The sequence below is a fragment of the Hipposideros armiger genome, unplaced genomic scaffold (genome assembly GCF_001890085.2).
Source record: "Hipposideros armiger isolate ML-2016 unplaced genomic scaffold, ASM189008v1 scaffold_549, whole genome shotgun sequence".
Taxonomy (NCBI): domain Eukaryota; kingdom Metazoa; phylum Chordata; class Mammalia; order Chiroptera; family Hipposideridae; genus Hipposideros; species Hipposideros armiger.
Window position 1 is genome coordinate 216,526 of NW_017731899.1, and position 25,763 is coordinate 242,288.

Genomic DNA, 25,763 nt, shown 5'->3' on the forward strand with positions numbered 1-25,763 from the left:
CAGAGATGGTTAAAAAGATCCCTCGTCCTCTCACCTTCAGCTGTTGGAGATCCTGTGGGTGGGTCAGTGAGGCACCGCTGTTAGGAGGATGTGTTTGCAGCTCCGTGAGCCAGCACTGGTTCTTCCGGGGTCCGCAGATTCTCGGGGGCTGGTAGGCCTTGGGGCTGTGCTGGAAATGGGATATATAATTTGGAGGGTGGGTATTTTCCTGGAGCCGCTGGAGACTGTGCTCTGGAGCCAGATGGGATGTCCCAGAAGGCCTGAAGTGGTTTTCCATATTTGTAACCTCAGCACAGTTCCTTGCACACAGTGGGTGCTTGGTAGCTGTAGAGCGTGGCCCAATAAGGAGGAAACACTTTGTGTGTCTTGAGGGTTAATTGTCTGCTCTTTTTTGCCCCGCATAAAGCAAGTACCACACCAGCTTTTCAAGGCTTGTGGCAAAGCCCCTGGCTTCTTAGCAGCCCTGGACGACAGAACAGATGACAATAACGGGTTTTTGTTGGGGAGATGTTAACTTCAAATCATACATCATGAGTGTCAGGGCTGAAAGAGGTAGGTAGTCCCAACTCCATATTTTCCAGACGAGGAAACAGGCCCAGAGATGCAGTGACTTGCTCAGCGGTCCCAGCCAGGTTTGTGATCAGGTCTCGATTAGACCACCCTGGGAGTCTCAGCTCAGGGGCCACACGCAGCGGTTTGCTGCCTTGATGGGAAGGTGTCACCTTGGTGGCTCTCAAGGGTCAAAGTGCAGATGGTCCAGGAAGCCACCACCTCAGTCATCCAGAACCCAGGTTTGTCCTTTTGATGTGCAAAAGCAAAAGAGGGTTGGGCTGCTGCTGGATTCTGCCTCCTGTGCGAGGAGCCAATTCCATTCCACTTGCCGGCTCAGCTTCAGCGATTTGTTATCTGAAAAAGAGCCCCCCCTCCCCTCCCCCACCTCCCTTCCATCCTTCCTGCCCTGCACTCGGCGCCAGGCCAGCCTCTGTGAAACTTGTCCTTGTCTTGCTGCTGTCCATGTCACCCATCACACTTCGCAGCTGGAGGAGACCTATCTGAGGGATGAATAGAGTCTGAGCTGAGATGGTTTAAGACTCGGTGCCCCAGGCTGACAAGGGGGTTGAAGAAGGTCCTGCGTCTCCCCAATGTCTGCCTCCCCTGTGCTTCCCGGGGTTCCCTGCCCTGTATCTCTGGGTGAGACTGCAAATCTGTTCTTAGGAAGGGGTTTTGGAAGTGAAGGAAAGGGGCCGACTGTCTGAGGCCAGGCCGGGGGACAGGGTAGAAGTTAGGATGGGCTCCCCCCTTGTTGAGGTGTGGGGAAAGACTGGGCTCAGAACCCAGGTCTTGACGAAGAGCTGTGCATCCTGGGGGGAGTACAGACACACTGGACCTCAGCTTCCGTGTCTGTAAAATGCCGGGCTGGCTGAGCAGGTTCCTGCAGGTTTCATTCACTGGAGCCTGCCCAGATGTTCACCTGGGTCCTGTGTGCTTCCATCACTGTCAGGGTGTTCCGGATTTTTCACGGGTTGAAAGACTCTGCAGTAGAAGCCCCGGGAGATCCCCCGTGAGCTGCTTTCTGCTGTCAGTCTCCTCCCATGGTAAAGAAGCGGCTCACTTAGCCCGGGCTTCTAGGCCTCTGGGGACGGACATGGTTCTGGAAAATTGACCTTCCCTGGTAAGCACTGAGACAAGTTGTGGACGGACAGTCATTGTGAGGGGTCCAAGCTTCTCCCGAGTTGCACCCACAGATGTCCCAGGCTCTCCAGGTCTCTAACCCTCGTGACTGAGGCACCCCAATGATCCCAGTCAACCCTGTTTTTCACTTTCTTGTTTCTACAGTAAAACTGAACTCTTACTTTCTGTGCCTGTGTGCCTGCCTGTAGCTGCCACCTGCCTCCCCTCAGTCATTACCTCAGATTAGGTGCAGACAGGAAAATTGGACACCTGTGCCTAGAATTATATTTACACTTAAAGCAAGTAAGCCTGGAGCAAGGGCCCGAGGGCCTCTCCTATAATAATGCCAAGGACACCTGCCATTTGCGGAGACTTGCTCGGTACCAGATGCCGGGTCAAGCGTTTTGTGTGTTATCTCATTTCCTCCTCACACCCACGCTGGGAAATGGAGATAATTTTATTCCCATTTTACAGATGAGGAAACGAAGTTGCAGAACGGTTACGTTGGTTGCCTGAGCCTGTCAAGCTGGTTCCCTAAGCCAGATGCAAAGGAGGCTGCCTTGTGGAGATTGGATCTCAGTGGCGAAAAAAATGCCCATTCTTTTATGGAAGAAAATAATAGTTTAGAATATACTGTCTGTGCTGTAAAGCATGTAAGGTAGTCATTATCAAATATAATGTGGATGATGAACTAACGTATGCAGGGTAAAGTATGCTTTAAAAATAACTTTTAAAAAACTGCCTGAGCTTCGTATGACACTCAGTTTGGGTCAGCTGGGAAGATACTACAGGTCACACTTGGAGAATCCCTGTGTCAGACAAAGCATGAATAAGTGGACTCAGTCATCAGGAACGGTGAAATCGGGCAGGGAAGCCAGACAGGAAGGGCTTGCTCAAGCAGAGGAAGCAAGGATGAAATTACAGTAACTCTAAACAGGGACGAGGAGGGGGGGCTTTTGATCAGGAAGTGGGGAGAAGGGGGTCAGTTGTCCAGATAGCTAAAGCCTAACAGCTGTGGTTGTCATAAACACACATTTTGCGAGAAAATAACCCGGTGTGTGACATTTGATTTGGGAACAGATGTCATCTGGGTTGCAAGCATTATTTGGGTGCATCTGCTTCTGGTGTTAGCCGAAGGGTTCTTTAAGGCAAAAGCATTGATTCAGTTGATCTACCAGGTCTTTGGGTGAGTTCCTTTTGCCTGATTTGTTCATGATTCACTTTACTCATATAAACATATGAGGTCAGACAATCAAGTTTGCAAACTCATCCTAGAAAAAGGGCTGCATACCTCATTGCTGAATATCACCATGGTCACCTTTGAAGTGCTCCCCTTGGGAAGCTATGCACTGACGCCAGTGCCTAGTCCACCCTTCAAAGCAATTTTGGAACTCTTTTTTCTGGAATGGCTATCAGAGCTGTCATCGTATTACTCCTTGATGTCCTGAGTGTCATGAAAATGTCTTCCTTTCAATATTTCCTTTATCTTTGGGTAAAGAAAGAAGCTAGCTATTGGGGGCCAGATCAGGTGAGTAGGGAGGGTGTTCCAATACAGTTATTTGTTTGCTGGCTGAAAGCTCCCTTACAGACAGAACCATGTGAGCTGCTGCGTTGTCGTGAAGGAAGAGCTGCTTCGGGACCATTTTTGCACACGCCTTTCTCATGCCAAGATTTTCAGTGAAGATTTTCCTTACTGTTTCTCTACCAATGTTTACTTGGTCTGCTATGCTTCTCACAGTCAGCCGACAGTGTTGACACGCAATTCCATGCATTTTTGCAATGTTTTTGTCAGTTCTGCTCGTTACTGCCCGCCCTGACCTCTCTTCATCAGTGGCACGGTCTCTCCTTTCAGAGAAACATTTAATCCATTTGTACGCTGCCGTTTTCTTCGTGGCATTATCCCCATAAGCTTGGACTAACATGTCCCTGATTTCACTTCCACTCTTGCCAAGTTTACCAAGAAATTGGATGTTTGTTCACTGCTCTAATTCAAGCTCAGACGGTCTCGCGATGGCACACAAAAACACACAACAATAATGAATGCCACTCGGCAAGGCACCGCTACGCATTGACACGAACACAGCTGTGAGACACTGATATATGAAGGTCATGAAACCTTCCCAAGCTGTTTGTACAGTGCCGTCAATGTAAGGCAAGTTTGCGAACTTAACTGTCAGACCTCGTACTTCAAAGGTGACCGTGGTGATATTCAGCAATGAGGTATGTGGCACTGTGTCTAGGATGAGTTCACGAATGTAATTGTCAAGATCTCGTATGCTTGTATAATAATAGCTAATATTTATTAGCACTTACTGTGGACCAGACACTCTTCTAAGCACTTTACACGAACTGGTTCACTTAATGCTCATAGCAGTGCTATGACATAGGGCCTATGATTACTCCCAATTTATATCCAAGAGAATGGGAGGACAGAAGTTTAGCAGCTTGCTAAGGTAACTGGCTGCAGCACCCAAGCTCTAGTGCTGTATATGATCTGTTACCATCAAGGACTTTGAGGATACCGATCCCTTAAGTGACTTGTCCAAAGTCACTCGGTGGACATGACTTTAGCATCCTGGCCAGCATGACGGCTAATTTCATTCTTTCCACTGTGCTCCAGGCCAGTGAGTGTTTCTACTGTTCATGGACTGCACTGTGATCAAAAGCATAAAACTCCAGGTATAAGATTAAAACTGAAAATCTATTGTGTGTACAGAACTCTGCAGTCCTGTTACCTTTCTCATCTCAGTGACAATCTTATATCTTTGAGCTAAATGTAAAAAAATATTCCTTCCTCCACTTGTTGATTCATATTCCTCGGAAAAATGCGTTTCTGTATATGTAGCCCAAAGAGAGATGTGGGCAGCTCGACGTCCAGTCAGAGGAAGGCTTTGTGTTTTAATACAGGTTAATTAAGACCCATTGAAGGTTTTTCTTTCAAACCTTACAGTAACAATGTAATCAGCTATATTTCCCTCTCTCCTCCCAGAGGGCAGATGTAAATGTCCTCCCTAAATGCAACCCTGTAGTTAAATCCATCCAGCTTACTTTTCAAGTTCCATACGTCTTTCTTGTGCCATATCAGCTTATAGCTACGATAATTTAATAAGCTTTTCCTAGGGTGAAATTGAATACCCTTTATCGATCTCACACCGAGGGGGCATTCAATTACTTAATCTAAAGTGCTATTTCTGGGTCTCTCAATTACGACTTTGTTATAAATGGCTTGCTAATGATGCTTGGGGTGCATAGGTTAATAGGGGGCGTCCTAACCAGGGCCGGGTAATTGAACACTTTCTATTTGGGGATCAGTTATGTGATCTCTCACAGTGGTACCGGGTTCCCACAATCACAGTCTGCATCCACAGGGCACAGCATTGAGCCCAGGCTGGGAAGCAATCTGCCTGAAATGTATACTGGAGGACTTAGGTTTAACACCTGAATGGGAGCGCCAAGGGTCCTGGCTAATCTGAGTCCACTGGCACCAACATGTGGACATTCCAGACAGGTGAGGTGCGAGGGGCATGCAGCGCTCATTTTTTAGGGAAGCATGACCTGAGTGTTAGGTTTCTGAAGGCCTGTGCTTGGGATAATTTGTGGCCTATAGAAAGGCCAGTTCAGGAACATAGCAGCAATGCGTTTTCTTCTCAACACAGTCATGTTCATTTGATTTTTCTTTGCTGAGTTATGTTAGTTAATAACGTGCTGTGAAGACCCTTTTGGAAGAATGCATAATGTGTATCTCTTTTTGCACTTGGACAAATGTCAGCCCTGACTCCGGCCTTCCAGGCCCTCCAGAGTCTGTCCCTGCCTGCACTCCCATCTGGCCCGCACCCCACAGCTGCCCCACAGCCTACGGCTCTGCCCTCCCTGCAGCTGCGGTCGCCGGGTTCTCTCCTTCCCCAGACCCATGGGCTGGCTTCCTTGTTGTCATGATGTTGTCAGATGTCCCTTCCTAAACTAGGTCTTCCCTGGCCATCCTGTGTACCGTACCTCCCCTTCCTCTCAGGTGGCCATTCTCACTGGGGGGTGGAGGTCAGGGATGTGCGTGGCACAGCCCCCGACAACAACAGCCTTGGTGCGGCATTGAGAACCTCCACTCTAATGCTTTTCTTGTATTTTCCCTTTTTATTTTCTTCATTGCCTGTATTGGCGTCTGAGATAATGCTCTTATTCGTTTGTGACTTTTTTATTGTCTTGCCCTGCAGCCCCCAACTCCTGGTAGACATAGCTCCAGGTGGGAAAAGGCCTGTCTGCCATGGTCACCTGGCACCACTCCCGTCCAGCTGGCCAGTTGGACGTGGGTTGGTCTGGAAGGCTTGAGGCTCCAGGCTCTGCTCTTACAGAGGTGCCCAGCCATGTGTTCACCTGGTCCCAAGTCCGTTCTTTTCTTTTTTTTTTCTTCCCCCATTCAGACTCGAACCGGCAGCCTTGCTGTTAAGAGTGCACGCTCTATCCACTGAGCCATCCAGGCGGCAACTCAGCTCAAGGTGCCGAGTTTAGTCCCCCAGCCACGGGTGGGCATAGCCCATCATCTCAAACAGGCAGTCTTGTTAGAAGCATGTGCTCTCACCAGCTGAGCCATCCTGCCACCTGTTGGCAGCTCAGCGGCAGCTCAGCTCAGGCGCAGCTCACTGGCCCAAGTGGGAATCGAACCAACAATCCTGTTGCTCAGAGCTCACGCTCTTAAGCAAACTCTTAACCAACTGAGCCACTCAGTCGGCCCCAAGACTGTTATTTTCAATCAACCTTTCCGAGGTGTATTTTACATATTATGCACTGGCCATATGTTTTGGTAAAACTTGTATAATAAATGTTACATAGTTTTATATATTTTTTCAAAGAGCGCCCCCACCCCCTCCAGGATCTTTTCCCACAGCAGCAAATGCTCCTGCTCTCCAGATGCCAGCCAGTGTCCTACAATTAATTCAATTCCAACACTACCTGGAGAGAGCGTAGACCCCACAGGTGAGGCGCTCAGCCCCCACTTCAGATGCCAGTTGCAAATATTGGGTCCCCAGGTTACCCACACTTCTGTCTGACTTGGCTACAAATTTAGAGGTCCCCCCCCACACCCTCATGTTCGATAATTTACTAGAACGATGCACAGAACTCAAGAAAGTGCCTTTCTGATTGTTATTACTAGTTTGTTAATAAAGGACACGACTCAGGAACAGCCTGATGGAAGAGATGCATTGAGCAAGGTATGGGGAGAGAGGCGCCAAGAGCTTCCATGCCGTCTCCGGGGAGCCACCCTGTGCCCTGTGGATGCAGACTTAATTGTGGGAACCCATACCACTGTGAGAGATCAGATAACTGGTCCCAAAATAGAAAGTGTTCAATTACCCAGCCCTGGTTAGGACGCCCCCTATTAACCTGTGCCACTCAAGCATTGTTAGCAAGCTGTCTGAATCCTGTCAGTTAGAGGTATGTGTGGGGTTCGATTAAATAGGCTTGACTGACTAAATCACTGGCCATTGGTGATGAACTCAATCTGCAGCCTCTTCTCTCCTTGGAGGTTGGGGAGTGGAGAGGGGGGCTGGAAGCTCCAAGCTTCTAATCCAGGCTCGGTCTTCTGGTGACCAGCCACAACCCTGAGGCTATCTGGGGGCCCAGGAGAGCCACTTCTTTCACTCAACTCAGGTTGTGGTTGAAAGGGGCTTGTTAGGAATAACAATCTATCATTCAGGAAATGCCAAGGCTTTTAGAAGCTATGTGCTAGGAACTGGGGACGAAGACCAAATATTTATTTTTTATTGTATCACCCCTCTCCCCCCATGTGGTATTGGCTCCAGGCCCCCACACCTGGACTTGCATCTTCAGCAGCGCCCAGTACACAGTCAGCCTTCGGACGGCACCTGATGAATGAAAGAACAAGTGAATGAGTGAATTACAGAAGAGGATATGACACCATCTGAGTGTTCTTTTAAGGCTCTTAAGGCATCTGGAATTGTCTCCCAGCGCTCTGCTCCCCGTTTTATGTTGAAACAGCAAGAGGTGGGGTGGGTGGGGCCAGCCTGCCCTGGGGACAGATGCTCTGGCTGACCACGTCCCAGAGCCTCACTCGTCACACGGTAGCTTCTCCCTCCACCCAGGTTTATTTATTTACTTTACTTGTAATGAGAAACCTTTGTTCTTGTTTAGGAATATTTTGCCCATTCTGTTGGGCCCAGATTTTGTACATTCTTGTCCCGGAGCTTCAAAGACCATGTTTGTTTTTTTTTAAAAAATCTAATCAGGCCTTCCATAGCCAGAAAGACAGGGTGCAAACTTGCTCCCCACCGAGATCCCGGTTGGCGCCTTGTCTTCCGCGTGTAAAACTGTGTTTTCCTGGCTTAGTGGTGAGGTTGCCAAGTCGGGGAGCTTGGCCTTTTGTTCTTTTGGTTTGGAATTGTTTGCACCAAGAGACGGGTCAGGGGTGGTTGCCACGTTCCAAGCAGAGGTGCAGCGTTGAGGTTCGGATGCGGCCCTTCCAACTGCTGTCGGGTGCGGAGGCAGGGTGGAGCCCGAGGTGTGTGTCACTTGGTTCCAGAGCTGTTTGCTCCAGCAGCCTCTACTCCTCTGCTCTTCTCAGAACTGCCCTGACCCACATCTCAGCCTTCGCTGACCAGCAGTTCTCAAACTACGTCTTTGAGAACTTGATGAGCATTCTAGAGCCAGCTATGCTTTGGAAATTTCTGTATTATATTCTTCAACAGTGGAGTCACAGGGCTTATCAGCATATTAAAGGCCCTGAAAAGCCCTGTTGTAAAGAAGTCTGTAGTTTTGTCCATCTCACCTTTTCTCCCAGTAAGAAGCACAGAACGTTTATGGACAACACTCAGAACACATTTAAGGAAACAGTGCTTGGCTGTTTCTTGGTCAGCATATTCTGATAAAACATGGGCCTTTTGGTCCAAGGGACGAGAACATTTCTGCTAATGATGGTTCTGCTTGTTCAGCCCTTCGGCCAATACAAGCAGCTTTTTGTTTTGTTTTGTTTCCGGTGTACACCATAGTTATTCAACATTTATATTACAAGGAGACTTTAATGCAGGGTTAGTGGTTAATATCACCTTCTAAGGATTGTTTGAAGGTATGCGTGCAGAACTGGAGGTGAGTCTCCTATTCTTGGGTAAGAGCGCCAAGGGAAAATCATGTGATAGGCTCTCGCATCTTTGATTCCATTTCAAATGTTTTTGGTATTTGCTGACAATTAAAAACCTTAATAGTAGTAGTCATTGATGATGCTAATAGTATTGTTATCTATCTTTTAGGGGATGTTAAATATATGTAGACATTATGCAAACTCTTTATATGCATTAACTGGTTTAGTTCTCTTATAAACTTAGAAGGGAGGTAGGTACTCTTATCCTGATTTTTCTGGTGAGGAAACCAGAGCTCAGAGAGGTTATATGGTTTGCTCAAGGTCACACAGCTTGTTAGCAGTGGCTTATCCCTGCTGGAAACTAAGTAGGTCTCCTTTTTTTTTTTTCCTCTTCTTACAACATCTACAAAGAAGTGTCATCTTGGCAACAATACATTTTATAACCGCAAGACTCTTATTAATGGATTTTTAAGAATCCTGTTTTCCCCAGGATGGTGAAAGTGAAAAATTATTTCAGGGTCTGAAGTGTTATGTTACTTAGGGGAATACTGCATACTGGATTTCACTGCATAATAACTTAAGAGTTAAAGGATATTTTATATGATATACTCTACAGAAGGAGAGAATCATTTCAGCGTCTTTTAAGTTTTCATTAACGTTCACTTCCTAAACTAATAATAAAGGTTAGATCTAGGGAAGAGACAATTGGTGCTATTGGGAGAAAAAAAACCCTGCATTTTCTCTGCCTGCTCCCAACCTAACCATCCTCTCTCTTGAATTTTTCATTGACTTAAAAGAGCTGATATTTCAATCCATCCCTCAAGATCACTGCCACTAACTGTGTATGAATCTGAGAATGATTGCAAAGTCCTGGGATTGGGGGATCTAGTAATCTTGCTATGTTAGGTAGAGTCGGTAGAGGACATGTGAGTTGTACAACATGTGAGGTGTTGGATGTGGGGCCAGTGCTGCTGGTATTGGGGCCACAGTTGGTTTCAGAGATTGAATCCCAAAGCCAAGCACCAAGGCCCTAAAACCTCTCCATTTATCCTATATGGTTTTCTTTGACTTGCTTGTGACCAAGCAGGCTTGGCTGAATCTTAGAAGTTCTCTCCTTGGAAGATGACCCTGGGGTTATTGCTATTATCACATAATATAATAAAACCTCTTCTTTGTCATTTAGGTAATCTGACATCTTAAAGATTTTGCTCTCCCTGCAAAGGAAACATTTGAAAGGAACGCGGGATGTAAAAGGAAAAGTCTTTACGAGCGTCTCCATGGATGGCACGCCAGTCCATCCCAAACGGAGAATACCATGACATCTGCCAATCTCTTGGGTGTTTCCATGTTCTCCAGGGAGAACGCTTCCCCTTCATTTTGTGCCATGGGAAAAACCTGAAGGACGGGCAGAATTGCTCTTGAACTTGTGGCTTTTTAAAACGTTGCAGTGATGCTGACAGAACATGACAATTGGAGACCACTTCCTTCTGTTGTCTTTCAGAGTTGAACCAAAGAACGCCCTTCCTTATTCTCCGGTGCTTTGGCACCTGCTCGTTTTTATATTTGTTGCAGTTGCTTGTGCCTTCCGACTGTCTTATGTAATCACAAGACATCCTTAAAGTTTTGCAGCACGACTTGCGACGCACCAGGACTCATCGCCCATGGCTTGGTGGGCCAGCCATCCAAGGGCGTTACCATGAGGCACTGCATTAATTGTTGCATACAGTTGTCACCCGACGACACGCACAAACAGCGAATTGGCTGCCGAGGAGGCCCCCAGCACAGTCGCCAGGAGTGTCCCGTGTGCAAAGGAGAAAACAAAATAGTGTTTCGTGTGGACGGTAAACAGATGAACTTGCTTGCCATTCTCGAAGTGAGGGCTGAAGGGAACGAAAGCTGGGGCGGGTTTTTGCGCTTCAGGAAGGGAAAGCGATGCAGCCTCGTTTTTGGATTGATCATCATGACCTTGGTGATGGCCTCGTACATCCTTTCTGGGGCCCACCAAGAGCTTCTGATCTCATCGCCTTTCCATTACGGCGCCTTCCCCAGCAGCCCCAGCCTGATAGATGGTGAAAACCCGAGTGACATGAAAGAGCATCATCACCAACCCTCTGTAAATAATATTTCATACGTGAAGGACTACCCGAGCATTAAATTAATTATCAACAGCATCACAGCCAGGATAGAGTTCACGACCAGGCAGCTCCCAGACGTAGAAGATCTCAAGAAGCAGGAATTGCACGTGAGTAGCCTTGTGCTAATCTCTGTTGATTGATGGATTTTGAAAAACGGATGCTTCCTTGTCTGCCACCATCTTTAGGAACACAGGAAGAAAATGACCAAACAATTTCTGAAGAGTAAGAAGGATAATTAGACAGCCTTGTGGATCAGACTGCACCGGGAGCGTGCCGTCTGTTTTACAGTGTTTACACCAGAAAGGGAATTTGTAGAACTGATGGGCGCAGCTAGAAATGTTGAAGGATGACCCCTTCTCAAAATTCCAATCTAGGCCTTCTTGCTTGAAATGTGGTCATGGTGATTAAAAGTTGCTTTGGTAGATCACCGTCATCCGGTTTCTGTTCTGTCCTAATTAGTATTTTTGTCTCTGATGGCCATTTAAATACACAGCTAATGAAAAGATTCCAACTGTTTAATTACACTGTTGTGTGTGTGTGTGTGTGTGTGTGTGTGTGTGTGTGTGTGTGTGTGTGTAAGATAAATTGTGGTAGAATGGATTTTGATTAAACTTTTATCTTCATTCTCTCCCAATTTTATTTTCATTTTGGGATAAGGAAAAACATGGTCGTTAGCTGGTTTACCAAGTATTGCTTGATTGTAATATTTAGTCATGGTCAAATAATCCTTCAGATTTGAACCGTGGAGTAAGGAGTAAGTATAGAGTAGGATCTCGCTGGGGATAGAATGTGTTTTGGCTAATTTTTTTTTTTCCTCTCCGCGCCTCTCCCTTTTCTTCTTTCTCGTTGCAGATGTTTTCAGTCATCCCCAGCAAATTTCTCCCCGATAGTCAGAGCCCTTGCTGGTACGAGGAGTTCACGGGGCGGAACACCAGCGACCCCTACCGGAGCAACTCCTACGCGCTCTACTCCCGGCGCTTCCGCTCCACCTTCGACGCGCTGCGGAAGGCCTTCTGGAGCCACCTGTCCCACGCCGCCGGCAAGCACTACCGCCTGCGCTGCCTGCCGCGCTTCTACATCATCGGGCAGCCCAAGTGCGGCACCACCGACCTCTACGACCGCCTGCGGCTGCACCCCGAGGTGAAGTTCTCCGCCATCAAGGAGCCACACTGGTGGACGCGGAAGCGGTTTGGTGAGTGAGCGCGCTGGTCCGGGTTGCCCGGGGAGGGGACCCCGGGTGTGTCCCGGTGCTCCTGTCACCATCGTTCACTCATGCCTTCCGCACGCGTTGGGGGGTCATCGGGGTCGGGCGGGAACGCAGAGAGCCTACCGGGGGGGCCAAGGCGCTGTGCTGAGTTCCCAGAGGCGCGGGGCAGGGAAGATGAGAAAACCCGCTGAGAGGCAGAGGTCAGGCCGTCCACTCGTCTAAGGCTCCCGACGAACCTCCCTCACCCTGGAACCCAGCTCCCTGCCACCCAGTGAGCGTTTATTGAGTGCCAGCTGTGTGCAGGGCAAGGGGAAGGGTGCAGAATCGGCAGCTCACCTTTTCCTGAAGACCCTCTGCCCCCGTGCCAGTGGTCAGTGCCAGGGGCTAGGTGGGCGTTTGTCTGGACGTGTCCACTGGCAGCTCTGTGCCTGTCCTGCTGGAGCCCCCGCACTGGGAGGAGGCAGTAGAAAGAAGGTCGGCCACGTGGGCCCGGGCTCCAGCTTCCTGCAGGCTCAGCCGGGGCCGTGAGGATGTCACTGAGGTGCTTTGTGCCTTGTTTGCTCCCCCCTGCCCTGTCTGCCTCTTGGGGTCCAAAAGAGCCACACGGAGATAATTCTCGGCGACCTTGCTCACAGCACCCCTTTCCCACAGCGTGGACCGTGGACATGGCCCATCCCTCCTGCAGGCTGGTTTCTGCTCCGCCCAGCTGAGCCACCCTGCGGCCCTCAGGTCACATTGTTTCCTCTCCTTAACCTTTTTCCTCTGCCAGGAGACGTTTGGTCACTGGAGCTAAGCAATGACAAACGCCAACGCCTGGGCGGGCCTGAGTGCGTTTTTCCGTGTAAAGGACCCAGGTTGCTTAGAAGGGAATCTTCGGAGTTTTCCTTAGTAGAACCCAAGTTTAGACCGACACTTAATGTGTTTCTCAACCAATGCTTGACTTAATCTTTCTGGTGTTTCCCAGAGTGGACAAAGTATAGATGTGTATTTTGGGGTTTGGCAGTGGCAGCTGTGGGACCCAGGGTTTCACGTTTGTACTCACTTACCGGGGGTGCTCCCTACACAGTGCACCATTTCCCTAATGAAAACCAGGTTCCCCCTGGCAGGGAAGAGGGAGGCACAGGGGCGTGCCTCTGGAATCCAGTATCCAGTGTTATCTTGAACCTCTTGCTCATTTGCTTGTGGACGTTCTCTTTCCACTTCCCATGAACCTTGGTAGGTGTGGTTTGGGGCAGTGTGCGGTTAATATGCTTGCAAGTGCAATGTACCCACTTTCAGGCAAGGGGCAAATTTCGGTTGCATGTGGCTGGTACCGGAATAAGTACCCGAAGTGTCTGTCCAGGGACCATCAATCCCAGGGACTGGGATAGTTTGCACAGATAAGCTGCTTGACTGAAGAGGCCAGGAGACAGAGCTTGAGAAAACATTGCCCTTTTTTCTCTTTGATGCAGTGTGTGCATCCTTGATGTCATTGCTGCCTGGCCCCTTCAGGGTCTCATCTGGTGTCATGTTTACCCGCTCCAAACGCTCTCATTCTCCAAGTAGACACCTTTATAGTTCTCGAACAGCTGTGGCCATCCTTTAAGCTGCCACTGTGTACCCTAATGGTGGTGTGTTCCACCCTTTGAAGCACTCATGGGTTGCAAGAGGGCAGCCAGTTCACAGACGCCCGTTTACCTGCTGCCCCCTCCAGCAGCTCAACAGGACGAGCCTTGGCTGCTGCAGCTGGCTCTTAGGCCTCTGCACCTCTCTCTGTCACTGCCCGGGAGGCCAGCAGCCCAGCAGTGGCAGCACTGTCCTCAGTAACTTCTGCTTCTCGTAGGAATTGTCCGCCTGAGAGATGGGCTGCGGGACCGCTACCCTGTGGAGGATTATCTGGACCTCTTTGACCTGGCTGCACATCAGATCCATCAAGGACTGCAGGCCAGCTCTGCGAAGGAGCACAGCAAGATGAATAGAATCATTATCGGTACGGCTTCTGTGTGTGTAGCTCTTACACATCCAACAGGACAAATGGGGCCAGCGCTGCTCACTCTCTGCACTGTTATGATGTGCTCATCACTAATCAAAGACTATTAGTCTTTTGGCTCAGATTTCCCTTAAATAAACTTTGAGATGTGTCAGAGTCCCATGTAAAATGTCGGGAAATTGAAAATGTAGTTGATGGATTCGCCTTTCTTTCAAAACTCTGAAGATTGTCCTAAAAATAAAAAAGAAGTTAGGGAATTGGTTCAGTTTTCGTAGAGACAAATGTGGGAATGCCTGTGTCTTGGCCTCAGCCCTGTTCTAGAATGTATGATTAACATTTTCATCCTTCATTCATGAAGACCGTGATAAAATGGGCTGGCACCAACTTCCTGTGCCCCCAGGCAGGACCGAGTGAATGTGGCTGGGGTGGGCCATGGGGTGGGCGGGCACACAGGACAGGACGCAGCCTGAGACTGCGGTCCTGTGAGCCCTTCCGCAGAAGACTTCTCTCCTCTGTGCCCTGGGACTCACCAGTGTGATCGCAAAGAAAGACGGATGGTGCACTGCATCCAGTCTCCTGAGGAGGATGGGCTTCCCCCAACTACTCCTTTATCCTGAGGCTTTTTGAAGGAAACCATCTAGTGACTTCTCAGCGGGCCCTTAAAATGTTACAGAGCTGTGTGCCATGAGCAAAGTTAACTATCGTAAAATTGGGAGGCCAGATGCTAGCAGAGATTTTTTTGGTACGTCCTAGAGAGAGGAGCTGGGAGGAAGAGGGATGCTTAGGGTTGCATGGGTCACCTTGACTCCAGATTGTGGTCCTGGGGGTGGGGGTTTGGGGGGGTGTCACTGAGGCAGAGGGTGGGCCTCAGCCTCCTGTTCCTGGAGGCCTGTCTGCCAGCGTGCTGGCCCAGCTGCTCTAGCGTGTGGCTATTTAAGGGGCCCGCATCCGAGCCAGGTGTGGCCCCTCGCAGGCTGCTCTGTGGGAGCCCGTCGCTCAGCACCGCTTGGGTGCTGTGTCTTCCGTTCGCAGGCGAGGCCAGCGCCTCCACCATGTGGGATAACAACGCCTGGACCTTCTTCTACGACAACAGCTCGGATGGCGAGCCACCCTTCCTGACCCAGGACTTCATCCACGCCTTTCAGCCGGACGCAAAACTGATTGTCATGCTCAGGGATCCTGTGGAGAGGTGAGCAGTTCACAGCTTTTTTTGGGGGGCGGGGTGGTGGAGCACAGTGAAAAGAAAAGGCAGTTTTAAAGAACAGTCCTCCTCATCACAAACAAGATTGTGCCTCTTCTTTTCTTTCTTTCTTTTTTTTTAAATAAACAAGATTAACGTGCAATGTTACTGCTATGTCTTATGTAAATGTTATTCTTGGAACCGTCTTCACTGTGTCTAAACAAATGGTGGATTGTTTTTCCTGGCCAGCCTGACCCTGGTCTGTGGACCTTCAGCCTCTGGCCCGTTTGACCCGGGGACATGGAGCTGCTCCTTGGACACGGTCAGGACATGGGAAACACCCCTGGAATCCTTGGGGTTTAACTCCTACAGCTCCTTGACTCCCAACTTGATTGATGCCTTTATCCCCTGGGCTGTGAGGGGGCAGGCTCCAGCTTTCCTTGAGAGACCAAAAAGGAAGAAGAAGGATGGACAGAGCTGCATTGTTGTAAAGAGCAGGGTTTGCCTGGAATGGATGAGGCAAAGCTAGCATGATATTGAACAGACAGTGTAGGGCTGTCCAGGCCAGCGCTGGGCGATGCTTAAAATAGCTGGTAATCCTGCCCTGTGATGGCAGGATCTCTGGGCTTTCAGGACCTTAAAATTATTTAGTCTAACATTCTCCGACTGATACCACCACGTCCGACAGAAGAGGGCTCCAGTCAGGTCCAGGACCCTTGAATGGGAGTTCCCCGCCCAGGATGGCCAGTCCAGCTCAGGACGTCTTGGTGAGAGCCTTCTTCCCATTTGGAGACCAAGTCTGTCTTTGGGAGGGACCCCACTGTGGGCCCATTTCTCCTCCGTGGAGCTCCCAGAGCACATCGGACCCTGAAATGGGAGAGCTCGCCAGATACTGAGGACAGTGGTCATGGCCCTCTGTGTCTTATTTTTCTTTGGGCTAATTACCTTTTATTAAGGGTTGAATTACGCTCTCCCCCCAAGATACGTTGAAGTTCTAGCCCCCACCCCCAGATGTGTGAGTGTGACCTTGTTTGGAAATAGGGTCTTTGCATAATAGGTCTTTACAAATAGGGACTCAGGATGAGGTCACATTGAATTAGGATGGGTCCTAACCCAGTGGCTGGTGTCCTTATGAGAAGAGGAAATTTGGACACAGGGTCACAGACACGGGAGAATACCACATGATGATGGAGGCAGAAGTTGGGGTGATTACCAGCAAACCCCCAGAAGCTGGGACAGAGGCCTGGGACAGAGTCTTCCTTAGAGCCCCCCTAGGGAACCACCCCCACCAACACCTGGATTTCAGATGTTTAGCTCTCAGAACTGAGAGAGAATAATACTTCCCTCTTGGTATTATAATAGCTACCAGTTTGTGGTAACTTGTTTCAGCAGCCCTAGGACCCTGATACCACCCTGCGTCCTTCCTGGTGTGGCACACATTCCTGGCCCCATGTCCTTGCTGGTGATAAACTAAGACATGTTTCTTGTGGAAATTTCAGGAAATACACTGGGAAGTTCTCTTAAAAAACACCCATAATCTCCCACCCAGATAACTGTTGTTTATATTTTGGCCTCCTTTCTTCCAGACTGCTCATCTAGGCAGATGAGTGTAGTGTGTGTGTGTGAATGTAGTCTTACACCTTGCCGCTTTCATTTTCCATTGTTGCCCCCAGAAGGATCTGCCTTAAAGTCTTGCCCTGGGCACTCCCCCTTGAATTCGTCCTTCTGTGGAGTTCTCACAATGGCCTCTGCTGCTCTCAGTGTGATCTGGTTTGAGGGGAGTTGGATGGTCCCCCTCCATCTCTGCCCCTCGGCCCTCGTGGTGCCATGCCACGTGGCCCGTGTACAGGCCACAGGTGGTTTCTGTCTGCCTCTGTGTCCTCCAGCCTCAGGAGTCCATCTTCTGAAGCTCTGCAGTGACCCTGACCTCAGAGCAGGTCCTCCCTGCCAATTCCCACACTCCGGAGGCAGGACGTAGGCCCTTCTGTTCACGGAGTGGGCTGGGCCCCCTCGATCGAGAACGGTTGACACAAACCAGTGGGGCTCTCGAGTAGACATGATTACATAACCAGCAGCCATGAAAAGAGAGGCCTGGTGACTAAATGACCCCTTAACGCCCACTGAGGTGTTTTCACAGCTGCTCTGCCTTCCTCCCCCAGGCCGCCCCCAGCTGCAGTTCACAAGGTTAGAACATTCTCTCAGGAGTGCACTTTCTGCTCCCCAAACGTCTTCCTGTCGCATTTCCCCAGTTCCTCATTCTGAGGAAAGTCACACCGCGCTCTGCTTCACAGGGTCAGGAGCGATAACTGCGGTCTTCTTTGCTCCCTGGGCACAGAGCGGTGCGCACCCGTCTGTCTGGGCTTGGTTTGGTGTGTGCCAGCCCTGCTCTAGGCCCTGGGAAGACGAGCTCACGGCTGCTCAGGGAGACGGGCGTGGTGGTGGTTATTATGGATATTATGGTTATTACGGTCTATTCAGCCGGAGCCGAGGGAGGATGATTAGATGTGGCACAGGAGAGGGAAGAAGCTGCCGGTGGGGTGGTCCTGAAACACTGTTCTAGAAGAGCTGAGGCCAGGCTGGGTTTTGAAGGATGAATAGGAGTCTGCCCAATAAACAAAGAAGGAAGGTGGCCAAGGGGAAGAGGCGTCCTGAGCAGGGAGGGCGAGAGTACGGAGGAAAGCGCGTGTGCGGTTTTGTTGGAGAGCAGAGCCGCTTCCCTGGGTGGGTCTCTTTTTTTCCTGTAGTTCTGATTCCGCCTCTGAGGACACGAGTGCTGTAAAGGTGAACCTTTGAACAGGGAGGGTAGTCGCGTTGTCCAGGTTCACATCGAAGCGGGATCTGCCCAGCTCACCACACAGACCCCAGCCAAAATCTGCCTTCCTTAAGAAGGCTCATGGGCCACAAGATGGCCATCCCAAGTAGTCATCGTGTTTTCTTTTTCCTTTCTTTTTTTTCGCCAGAACAAGTACCCTGTTTATACTAGGAACCAAAAGTGAAGGGTTCTTGTCTTCCTGGTCCTTCACTCAATAGAAATAGTTAATTGATTACAGCGTTTGTTGGTCCTGACCCCTGGACACCGGGCCTGGTGCTGAGCGTACCTGGTCCATCGGTGAGGGATGAAGGCGTCCCGGGGCTGCTCTCCAGGAGCTGTCACATTATCAGAGAAGCGAGGCATGGACCTTGTCGTGACAGAGAACGGCAGGATGTGTGGCGGTAGCCTGCAGCAGAACGCTAGCTAGCCCAGTTACGGGGTTGCCTGCCGTGTTAGTCATGGATAGCTATGTAACAAATCACCCAGGAATGCAGCGCTGAACGCAGCACACTTACTGCCTCAGTTTCTGAGGGTCAGAGCCTGGCCCAGCTTGACTGGGCCCTCCCTCCAGTTCACCGTCTCTCTCACGGCTGCTGTCCAGGTATCAGCAGGGTGGGGTCTCATCCGAAGGCTGGACTGGGGAAGGATCTGCTTCCACGCTCGCGTGGTTCTTGGCAGCACTCAGTTCCTCAGGGCTGTTGGAAGGGGGGCCTTCGTTCTTTGCCTGCGTGGGCTAGCGGCTGCCCTCAATACCTTGCCGCTGGGCCTTGCCAACACGGCCGCGTGCTTCCTTAGAGCCAGCAAAGGAGAGAGTCTCCTCCCAAGTCGGATGTCTCCATCTTTTGTAATCTGATCATGAGAGTGACAGACCATCACCTTTGCCACGTTCTGTTGTTTCGAAGCAAGTCACAAGGTCCAGGCCACACTCAAGCAGAGGAGATTCCAGGGCGTGAATACCAAGAAGTGGGGAACCTAGACGTTACCTACCACACCTGCTCTCTCCGTTTCACTCCCTGGTCCCCCAGGAACTGGGGCCTTGCAGCCAGGGGAAGAGGAACGGCTGGGCAGGATCTCCGTGCTTGCAGCAGAGTGTGTGTTTATGAACACGAGTTTTGTGTGGGTTACTGATGGCAGCAGCTGTCCCATCGCTTTTTAAACATTTATAAAAATGTGCAACAATAGGAATTTCTTCTTTTTAGAAACCCGTGACTCATGGCCTATCTGAAGTGGCTGGCTCGTTTCCCATCCCAGCCAGAAAGGATGATAAATATCGGGTGTTTAGGTCACTCTTGAAGAAACAAACACTTGGAACCCAAGTTTTCATAGTCTAATTGGGTGCCGGGCCGTTCGCCACGTCAGTCATTCCGTGACCTTGCATTTTTGCAAGTGGGAGATTCCCTGGGTTGCTGGCTGCCTGTGGGATTGGTCCAAACTGTTCAATTCCTTCTACAAATTGGCTTGGAGATATTGCTTCCTTTAAGTTTTGCAAGCAGGTGAGAGGGCTGGGGTGATATGCTCATAGGTGGGGCATGTGGGCTCAGTGGGGTTAGGGCACCTATCCACAGTCACCTGGTAAGTAAGTGACCAGGCTGGAATTTGATCCCAGGTCGATCTGACTGAGGAGCCAAGCGTTTCACCCTGTCGTAGGTCGGGTCCCAGGAGGCAGACTCTGACTCAGCCATTCATGTGCGGAAGGATTCTAAGGCGTGCATGTGGGACAACCGTGTGAGGGGCAGTGGGACAGGATAGGCAGAGGGAAGGGATGGGCCCCAAAGTGGCTGACCCCACTGGAGGCTCTGAAGCTGGGATGACCTTCAGAGTGAGACATCTCCTACCCACCAGCCATTGGCTGTGTCTGCCCTGGGGGGGCTTAACCTTGGGTGTGTCTGGTCTTCTCAGGGGAGCAGTTTCTGGGAGGGACTGGACTGGGAGCCATCAACAGAATGACTCCCCACTTTTGCAAAGCTCTGTAAGCAGTAAGGACCCCAGTCTTGGTGGGTGCCTTCAGCCTGGACTCAGCTTATTCACTTACCTCCCCATCAGGGAGAACAGGATGCCGACCCCAAGGGAATAGCCAGCAGGCATTACAGGGAGCTGAGCTGGACTGATGCTTTTGAATGACTGTGGACCTCTGACTCAGGACTCTCTCTTGCTACTCGGCCAGTGCTAGAAACCTTCACCAAGCAGCCCAGCCTCTCTAGGTCGCTGGAAGCTCCGACGGAGTGCCGTAGACATGTTCTCAGGCAGAAGAGGAGAGCTGGCACTCCCGTGTCACGTGATGTTTTCTCCATAACAGATTTGCACGAGGTTTAAAAAGCAGGCTGTTCCCCACCACTGACGGATTAATTATTAATATAAGTGCTCTCAGAGGAGAACTGGGAGAACTCCCCTGTGGGCAGGAGGTGAAGTTGGAGTATGAAGGTGGTGACAGCAGCCACAGACAGGCCCATTCCCCTCCGCCCTCCAGCTCTCACTGTCACCTTTTCTTCTTTAAGACTTCGGAGGACAAAAAAATCAAGCAGTAGGTCGTCTTGAGGAAGACTGTAGTGGAGTGTCTGTAAGCTGCCCATTAAGTTTCTGGTGAATTCAGGCATTTTGCTTCTCAGAAGCGGCTTGTCTAGGTGTTGCTGACACACCTTTCTGTGGGCCCTGAAAGCAGCATGAGGTCAGTTTCATGGGGCTGAATTGTGAGCCTCCCAGAGGCACGGGGGTCGGCCTCAGACCGCGCAGCAGCGGGAGTGCTGGCTGTGGCCAGGCCAGCTCGGCCTTGAGGCGTTCCCTGAAGGCTGTTGAGCGTAACCACCTGGTGAGGGACCACATTTTGTTATTGGCGGGAGGACCAACGTGCTGAAAATTCTTGTGTTTAACACTGTTTATTTTTTTGGGACGTGTTTACAAAGTCATTGGCAGTTCTGAGTATTCCCACAGGACTGTTTGCAAAGGGCGGCTCCACCTGGTGAGGAACCCGGGGCAGAAGGGCCCGTTCTTTCTCAGCGTGTGGACATTTGAGGTGCTGTGTGCGCTGATGGGCCGGGATCGGGAGGGCACTGGGTTTCGACCCTGGGCCACCAGGTGGAGTTCAGGGACGTCTCCTATCAAGAGTTTGGGGGGAGAGGGGGTGGCGTCAGCACATGTTACATATGTGCCAGCCCTAGGGGACAGGGGCAGTTGCTCTGCAGGGAGGTCCCACACCCTGTGGGCCTGGCTGTGCTGCCTCAACCAGGGGTAGCGGCCGATCCCCTGTGTGCTTGACTTTTGTCACCTGCTGTCAGGATCACTGGATTGTGCGAAGGTGCTCTGGGGACCAGACCGGCCTCCTAGATAAAGGGACACTTGGTATTGCCTCCGAGAGGTTCTGCCTTCCACCCATGAACATTTACCAAGGACCTGGGATTGCGTGTTCTGGAAGAAAGAAAGGTGGACCCCGAACCCCACTCAGATTCAACGGGAAGAAAAGACCACCCCCAAAGGACCCCAGGAAGCTTTGTATCCATGTGCATGGTTTTAGCCCAAATCTGGATCTCCTTTTCTGGCAGAAAATGAACTACGTCAGTGTCACCCACAGATACGGCCTCAGGTGACTCTAGACATTTCCTCCAAATGAGCGGCTTGGTCAGTCCTGCTTCCTTGTCCCTTCTGATGAGATAGTGACGGTTTGTGAATCAGTGGGACCAAAAGGCCTCCTGCCCAGCTTCAAATGGCATTTATTCCTTGTAGGAAATATATATATATATATATATATATATATATATATATATATATATATATATATATATATACAAACAATCATTATTGATTGCCCGTATCAGAGCTTGGGAAGTTATTGATCAGTGATTTGAATCTGGATGCCTGCAAATGGAGAATAACGAGGGGCCGCTGTGGCTTTCATTTTTTCTTTGTAATCACAGGTATTACGACCCTCCAGGTGGCCGCAAAACCGTGCAGTGTCTTTGGGGGAGGGGGACACATGGAAAGACATACGTGTGCCCACCTCTCGGGGGCTTCTGGTTGAGGAAACGTCACTGTCCACATTGTGTCATTGAGAAGCCAGCTGGCGGCACAGGGACATCGGGGCCAGCACGGCCTGGGGCGGGCCAGCCCAGGAGCTGCCCCTGTCCACCCACCGCTTCAGCCCCTGCCTGATCTTTCCTCAGAGCGCGACGCTGAGACGTCCGATGTGAGGAGACGCGACCGGCAGAAATGGCGCAGCTCAAGGCCTCTGGGAGCCTGCACGTGTCAGACTTGAACCTGACACTGCAGCTTGTACTTCCGGGGCCTTTCCACGTGGGGATCTTAGTGACTTCCCACGTGGGCCCCTCTGGGACCTGACAGGTTAAAACCCACAGCCACTTTCTGGGAGTGGCCGGAGCGAGATGGTGGTAGAGGTTGTACAACTTAGTGCATATACTAAGCGCTGCAGAACTGTTCACATTCAAAGGGTGAATCTTATGACATGTGGATTATATCTTAATTTAAAAACGGCATGAACAAAAATATTACAGAAGGAGGAGAAACCAGCACAGGGAGAAGTGTCACCAAAGCAGTGACATTTGAGCTAGAACTTGCAGTCTTCACGCAGACAGAAGGCCAGTGAACAGGCACATCATCATTTAAGACCGAAAACTGTTAAATCAAACGAGTGACTGCAGTTACCAATGAACGTGAGCTTATCCAGGTGATAAAAGATCACGCAGTGAGTTCTGACGTTGCGCTAGATGCCTGAACACGTCCTTGTTGCGCTCCTTTTCTGGATGCCCTGTGCGAGGTTCCATACATTCATTTCCTTTTCCTGATCATGGCAGTGAAGTCCCAGTGTTTATCCTGGATAGTTGTTTGCCGGCCTAGTACACAGTGTAATTGCTTTTCAGCCTCCTGGAACTTATTAAGTAGTTCTGTAACAGAATTGACTTTTTCCTTCCAAATCACTCTGCACCTAAACCTTCAAAACAAAACAAAACAAAAAATTGGTTCAGCTGTTGATTTGGCTCCATCCCAAAACTGAGGCCAGGGGCCATGTCCTGTTGGGTCTGTAGGCCTTGGGGTCAGGCAGACCTGGGTGTGTTTGGGGCACAGCCCCAAAGCCTCCTGGGCCATGTGTCCTTGGGAATGTTCTTAACCCTTCTAAATGTCAGTCTTGTCCTCGTACGCCGGGACAATGACAGTTGGCATGTATCTCGTTGGGGTGGTTGTGAACATGGAAGGAAGACATGCTTGCAGTACCTAGCATACGGCCCGGAGCAGGGCAGCAGCCCCCAGTAACCACGGGCGACCACCTCAGGGAGGATTCTGGGAACTGAGCCCATACAGCACTCACGCAAGCCTGGCCTGCAGGAGGGGCCCACAGAGTCACGCTGTCGCTGTTTTTGTGGTGATCTGTAGGCCTACCTCTGCTCGCTTAGGCTCAGCGCCACGCCCGTCAATGTCATTGAATGAATTCAGCAGTGGTCTTGGGATAATGTCCAGATTTTACATGGCGGGGCCTTTAAGATGACAGCCACTGCTTTGTTACTGTGGGGAGAGACATGGCACCAGGTTAGGGAGGCCCCCTACCCACAACACACACATCCAATCCCACTGTCCCTCCAGCAGTGCTGGGGTCCTGGGACTCTGCAGTGCACAGGAGAGGAGCTGGAGAGCATGCCCGTGAGTGCAGGCCCGCCGTCACAGGGCCGCCCCAACAGCCTTCTGAAATAACCACGGCACAGAAGGTCCGGAATGTATTTGGACTTATATTTGGAATTGCTGTTGGAAGCCGTCCTGGCCAAATGTAACACCCATCTGTTTGGGATGGTTTAAGAGTAAGAAAATAAGGTGGTTCTGCAGGAGGGGGCTTAGCAGCCCCAAAACTTGGGGCTGGCTGGGAGTGAGAATCAGTTGGCTCTCATTCTGCCTGGGGGCCCACATTCCCTCCAGCTCAGAGCCTCCTGCTGCTCAGGCCCCTCATTTCATGCTGGACTGTTCCAGCTGGAGATAGTTTCCCTTGAATCAAACCAGACTTTCTTCCCGAATCTTCTATTCCCTGGTCAGCCGTTCAGGAGTATGGGACAGATCTTCTCCCAGCTCTGGACAACCTTTTAGCCTGATGAAGCTGGCATCCTTCCTGCTGAGTCTAGCTTCTCCAGCTGGAACAGCTCCTTACCCTTCATTGTTTGGCTCGCAGCACCACGGGCAAGCATCCTTTGTCCTTTGGGGTCCACCAGGGAGGAGCAGAGCAAAACCCTCCCACATTCTCAGTGCCTTACCTCTGTTAATCCATCCTGAGTTTGCATCAGTGTCCCTGAAGTTCTGTGATGATTTATTAGGAGTTTTTATCAACTAAATTCCTTACATATTTTCCCCGTTGGCCTTTTTTGCCTACTTCATCATTGTTTAGTTGATTTTAAAGACTAAAATGTGGACGCTTACATTTATCTCTTTACATTTCAACTTGCTACACAAGTGTGACAGTTCCAGCTTTTTAAGATCTATTTTGGATACTTATTCTTGATACATTTGCTGTCCTTAATATATTCCAAATGGTTTTAACCCATCCAAGGTCATTTCCCTGACTCTTTCCCCAGAGAGTAGTTGTGGGGAAATCCAGGCAGTGTTTACTGCAGACATTCTAATGAGGCATTAGCCTAATTCTTTGGGTGGATGTGAACAGTGCTCCCTGAAAGTAAGAGCTCGTGTTTTGCATTTGTCTTCCTTCTTGTTTCCCCGGGAAAGCTGGCCACGTGGCCTCCGTCCTCCTGCACACACAGGTGACTTCCAGGGCCTCAGGGTAGGAGAGAGGTGCTGACAAGAACGCTGCAGTCTTCCTGGGAATTGGGATTTAGAATCTGTGTGAGTTTCCTAGGGCTGTCATAACAAATTACCACAAACTAGGTGACTTAAAACAACAGAAATGTATTCCCTCACAGTTCTGGAGGCCAGAAGCTCCAAATCAAGGTGTCAGCAAAGTTAGTTCCTTCTGGAGGCTGTGAGGGCGAGTCTGTTCCTCGCATCCCTTCCGGCTTCTGGTGGCTTCCGGTGGCTTCTCGCTGTCCTTGGCATTCCTTTATTTGTAGATGCATCTCTCCAATTCCTGCCTCTGTCTTCACATGGCCTTTTCCCCATGTGTCTGTCATCTCCTCTTCTGAGGAGGACACCAGTCATTGGATTTAGGACCCACCCGAAATCCACGATGATGTCATCTGAAGACCTGCAACATAATTACATCTGCAAAGACCGTATTTCCAAATAAGATCCCATTCACAGGATGGGATTGGGGTGTGGACATTTCTTTAGGGGAAATCTACAGTATCCAAAATGGAGGGGTGGCCGTTGTTACGGCGACTAAAGTTCCCACTCAGATGTTTGCCTGGAAAGTGGGGCTTGAGGACTTGTCCCCATAGACATGCATCCCAGCGTGCACACGGTTCTAGGGGGTCCTGAAGCCCATTGCCCATCCTGTGGGCAGATCCAGGGGCCCTAGGGTCCCTGAGGGGCCGGGGACCTCTTCCCCTCACTCTGGCCTGGTTCTCAGAGGCTGTAGACATGACTCACAGAAGGTGGGATCCTGAGTTCATGTCATTGCACCCCAAACAAATGAAAATCAGTAGTCTCAGCCGAGCAGGACTGGGGTTCCCTGGTTGGAACACTGGACACATCCCAGTTTATTCCCCGTGATCACTCCTTGATCTCTAAAGAATTGTATGAAATCAGCAGATTCGTCATGAAG

General features: G+C 50.2%; 1 protein-coding gene across 6 annotated transcripts in view; it reads left to right on the top strand.

The window, feature by feature from the left end:
• Window positions 1-25,763, top strand: part of CHST15 (carbohydrate sulfotransferase 15) — a 75,893-nt gene that overhangs the window by 33,448 nt on the left and 16,682 nt on the right. For all 6 annotated transcript variants that reach the window (XM_019669177.1, XM_019669174.1, XM_019669175.1 and 3 more), the window contains exons 2-5: window positions 9,942-11,000; window positions 11,746-12,085; window positions 13,923-14,069; window positions 15,102-15,258. In XM_019669177.1, the coding sequence (XP_019524722.1) occupies window positions 10,455-11,000; window positions 11,746-12,085; window positions 13,923-14,069; window positions 15,102-15,258 (1,190 nt within the window). In that variant the 5' untranslated portion in view covers window positions 9,942-10,454. The remainder of the gene's footprint in view (window positions 1-9,941; window positions 11,001-11,745; window positions 12,086-13,922; window positions 14,070-15,101; window positions 15,259-25,763) is intronic.